We start from the raw sequence: 4,993 nt of genomic DNA, 5'->3' as shown, positions 1-4,993 counted from the left end.
CCTGCACACGCCGCACTGAGGCCGCTCCAACACAAACACTCTGATATTAAGCTTCACACAACAAACATCAGCACCACACACAACATTCACCACACTAACGTTCATTGTTGACAAAGTGTTTGCACAGCTGGTTCAGCCATGACAACCACGTTAGCGTTAGCTACATGCTAACGTTGAAAGTGCATTAGCGTTAGCCGCATGCTAAAGGCTCATGTTAAGCACCCTTGGGAAGTAAGCAGTGAAATACAACGATCGCTATCACAGTAGTGGACATAAATATGCGTTACATTAGTAGGAGGCTGCAGTGACCTCAAAGTGTTGACAATATGAATGACAGGGCGATTTATTAGAGACATGACGGTGATTGTGCTATCCAGCTGGCGATATATGTAAGTGCACGGTGTTTGGATCCAGCTGGGCTCGGTGCGTCCGACTGTAATGGCGGCAGCGAGCTATGTGAGGCAGTACTTGATGCTGCTATCTGGAGACTGGCCTAAGCATGACACGACCAATGAGAGTTAGCGCTTAGGTTGTTGCTAAGATACGGTGTGTGGCACATAGCGTCTCTGCCCCATAGCCTGTACATCTCTCGAACATGATTGGCGTAGCCTGCGTTGCAAGGTCTGCCTTTTGTATAAGCGATTTTGGGCTTATTTGGGCACGCTTTTGGGGCTAGTTTGCATAGACCACGGCAGCGCTTGTTTCTTGCCCGTTTCACGGATGTGGCAATGAAGGTGCTCAGTTTTTGTCGCAGATGATGATGATTGGCTGTTAAAAGAACCATCCGGAAGTAAAGCGTCTCTGCCCCATAGCTTGTAGATCTCGCACACATCCAATCCAATCCAATCCACTTTATTTATAGAGCACATTTAAAAACAACAGTGTTGAACCAAAGTGCTGTACACTCAGTAAAATACTAAAATAAACAAGAGAACACACACAATGAACAAGACAACGATTGACACAATGCCTGGGGGAAGCAGCAGCTTCTCAATTTGAATTTTCAAACGCCAAGGAGAACAAGTGAGTTTTCAAACGTGATTTAAACACAGGCAGGGTTTGAGACACTCTAACATGGGGTGGCAGCTTGTTCCACAGTGTGGGCGCTATGGAGGAAAATGATCTAGACTATCTCCCCGTCTTAGTTGCTGGGACCTTAAGGAGTGACTGGTCAGTAGACCTCAAGACCCTTGTACCATTATTGGGAGGTAGAAGTTCCGAAATGTATAATGGTGCCAGCCCATTTAAAGACTTAAAGACAAACATTAAAGTCTTAAACTGAATCCTGTAACGAACAGGGAGCCAGTGTAGGGAGGCAAGAATGGGGGAGATGTGATCATATTTCCGTGCCCCTGTTAAGAGGCGAGCGGCCGCGTTTTGGACTAACTTTAGTCGTGACAGGCAGGCTTGGCTAATGCCAACATAAAGTGCATTACAGTAGTCGAGTTGAGATAAAAGCATGGATAAGACGTTCAAAATCAGAGAGGGTTACAGCAGACTTGACTTTGGCTAAGAGCCTCAGCTGATAAAAGCTGGATTTAACAACAGAGTTAATCTGTTTGCACATGATTGGCGTAGCCTGCATTGCCAGGTCTGCCTTTTGTATAAGCGATTTTGGGCGTATTTGGGCGCGCTTTTGGGGCTTGTTTGCATAGACCACGGCAGCGCTTGTTTCTCGCCCGTGTCACGGATGTGGCACATCCAGGCAGACGACACACGACCACAACCCACAAACAGCCAAATTGTCAACGGCGCATGCGCAGGTTTGCGGATTGTATGGTAGAGATACCTGAGACTAAAACTACAGGTCTGAAATTTCCCCGAAAAAAGAGAGAAAGAATAATGATTATTGTAATTGTGGAGAGACCTGCTTCAACAACAGACATACGTGGGGCATAGTATGCATTAGGAAGCACGGCTCTCAACACAAAATATGGCAGCCGTGATGACGTGCCGTTCGACTCGTTTCGATGAACCGCAGCGGCCAAGGAGGGAGAGAGGTATCTATGGTTTAAAAAGGATGAAGAAGCACACTCTCTGCTGTCACTCGCCTGTACTGCAGTATCCTGGTGTTAATGAACATCACCAGTGGATGTTGCAGCCTGGAGGTCAGATGATGTACTACCGTAAGTATTATGACCTGCTCCATCCCAGTCTGTCCAATGTCAGTGAAAACTTTTCCACATGTACCCTATAGCATACCTATTCTGGGGTCGAACATTCAGCAAAAATAGATGATTTACAAGTTCAGTGGTGTAAGCTTGTAGATTTGTTGTAGAGGGAAAAAATGGACCATGCGACCAAGTACAGTATATAGGGTTTTGGTTGGTTAAATTGTCAATTATTTGTCATGTAAAGTTTAACCTTTTTAAATAAATTATGAATTATTATTACTTATATATGTGAGTAATTGTTTCTGGTTAATTAAGTATATGGGGTTTAAGTGGCTAAAATGCCAATTATGTGTCATGTGTAAAGTCTAATGTTGTAATCAACTGCTTTATTCAAGTGCAGCATACACACGCGCACACACACACACACGCACACACACATGAAAGTGTGCAGTCAGGCAACATGAAGAACTCTGAACAAATACCAAGGGACTCCCTTGTATTTCCATACAGGGGAGGGAAGCGAACAACGCACTTGTCTATGTATAGATAGACAGACAGTACAAGTGTTCAGATAGGCAGCGTTGGACTGTTTGTTTTAGATAGAACTCTCCAACAGTATTCTCCTCTCCACAACTTCTCTCCTCCAGTCTTATCCTCTCCTTTCCTCTCCAGTCACAGTGATCTCAATACACGGTGGTAGATTGTCTTGTTCCTAATTTGAGGTATTCTAGTGTGTATCCTAGACACCCCCCCCCCCCCCCATATTTTTTTCAGACTCTGTACATATAGTTTTTCTGTATTTTGTGACGATATTGAACTGTGTGGTGCTACGTTATATGTTTATAAATAGGCTCTATGCACAGCAACCATATTGGTAAGAAATTGGGCCCCCTTTTAGTGTAACACTAAGTGGTTCTCAAACTTCTTAATTTCAAGGGCCCCCATGACTCTTGTACAAATGGAACGAAATGGACCCGTAAGGGTCCATTTGGTTCAATTTGTACACTCTCAGAGTTAAACACCCGTAAGGGGCCATTTGGAACCCCCTCAAGGAACAGTGAGGGACCCTGGACCCCACTTTGAGACACACTGGTGTAGCAGAGTGTTTCCAGTGAGCCAACATGCACAATAATCATCACCCTGACTCTGTTTGACTAGATGGAACAGAGCCTTCATTAGTATCATTGGTAACACCTGTGAAGGAAGAGGCCCAATTTCTTGCCAATATGGCTGCTGTGCATAGAGCCTATTGAATACCAAGGACTCCAATGGAAACTAGACCGCAAGGACTTTTTTTGGTCATATCTTTTAGAGTGTTTGACTGTAGCCTACTTGTGCTGTTTTTACATTTCTGCCTAATAAAATGTTTAATCAATCAAAACGTGGCCAGCGCTCAGTTAGCTGAGACATTTGAACACCTCTGAAGGGAGATACAGAACTACACTTTATGAAAGTGTGCATTCAGACAACATGAAGAACTCTGAACAAAGACCAAGGGATTCTAGTCCAATTTCCATGAAATACAGGGGAGGGACGTGAACAATGGACTTGCGTATGGGTGGACAGTGAGATAAAGGTAACAGCAGTAAGATGGGCTGGCTAAACTTAAATCAACAATAGTTACGTGTATGCATTGGTGTAAGTAACTAAGCACATTTACTCAAGTACTGTACTTAAGTACAATTTTGAGGTATTTTTACTTTACTGGAGTATTTCCAATTGTCGGAACTTTTACATCTACTCCACTACATCTCAGAGGCAAATATTATACTTTTACTCCACTACAATTATTTGAAAACTTTAGTTACTAGTTACTTGTAGATTTTGATTATTATTAGAAAACATACATAAACTTCAGCCCTATATACATTTCGGCCTTTTGAAAATAGCCGATCTACAAACTCATAATGCGTCGCATTCTGACGCATTGTGAGCTTGTAGATCTGCTATTTTCAAAATATTTTTTTACATTTTATACATTTGAAAACAATGAGTACTTTCTACTTTTGGTACTTTAAGTACATTTTGATGCCAATACTTTTGTACTTTTACTCTTACTCTTTAATTCCGGACATTTACTTGCAACAGAGTATTTCTACATCGCAGTATTGATACTTTTACTTAAGTAACAAATGTGAGTACTTTTTTTCCACCACTGCGTGTATGTACATTGGTGATAACAACACTGGCCTTGTCTGATGGAATACAATACAAATAGAGAACACATTGAGCTGCGTTTCCATAAGCACTGGACATTGCCTTCAGTCACTGAGGAGGTCATCCCTGACAGATTTGAAGAACTTGGAGGACTTGTCCAGCTAATCTTTCAGCATGGAGAAGATCAGGGCTGTCACCCTTCTGCTTCTATGTCTGGCTCTGGTCACTGTCTGCAAGGTAAGAGATGCCCTTCACACATTGCCCTCCTGAAATATCATATTTTAACGTCATCATAACTCTGCTATTCGCTGTTTTAGACAGACGAAAAGCTGAAATAATTATAATGATAATAATGATAATAATAATAATAATAATAATAATAATAATAATAATAATAATAATAATAATAATAATAATAATAAGGGTAATAATAATAATAATAATAATAATAATAATAATAATAATAATAATAATAATAATAATAATAATAAAACAGTAAAATAAAAATAAAATAAAAAAAGGAAAGAGAACAGCGGGAAGTGATGTTTTCTCTGGTCTCCGGTTGAGCCGAGCTGACAGACCCGCTCTGACCCCCGTCTGTGTTCTCGCTTTGACTTGAAAGAGAAATGAATAACTTGCATTAGAGATGTATTATGTGGACGGGGATGGTCCTTTAGTTTTTTTGTTCAGGTTTTAGTGTAGTACACATTTGGAATATAAAG

General features: G+C 41.3%; 1 protein-coding gene across 1 annotated transcript in view; it reads left to right on the top strand.

Annotated features, from left to right (window-relative positions):
• Window positions 1-4,445: 4,445 nt before the first annotated feature.
• LOC308095674 (kelch domain-containing protein 3-like) overlaps window positions 4,446-4,993 on the top strand; it is a gene marked incomplete at both ends in the record, with an annotated part of 29,240 nt that continues 28,692 nt past the window's right edge. The window contains one exon of the mRNA XM_080442718.1: window positions 4,446-4,508. Within this exon, the coding sequence (XP_080298844.1) occupies window positions 4,446-4,508 (63 nt within the window). The remainder of the gene's footprint in view (window positions 4,509-4,993) is intronic.

This window comes from Gymnoscopelus braueri (genome assembly GCF_963280865.1).
Source record: "Gymnoscopelus braueri genome assembly, chromosome: 11".
NCBI classification, from domain to species: domain Eukaryota; kingdom Metazoa; phylum Chordata; class Actinopteri; order Myctophiformes; family Myctophidae; genus Gymnoscopelus; species Gymnoscopelus braueri.
Note: the sequence above shows the minus strand (reverse complement) of the source record. Positions and strands in the feature narration are given on the sequence as shown.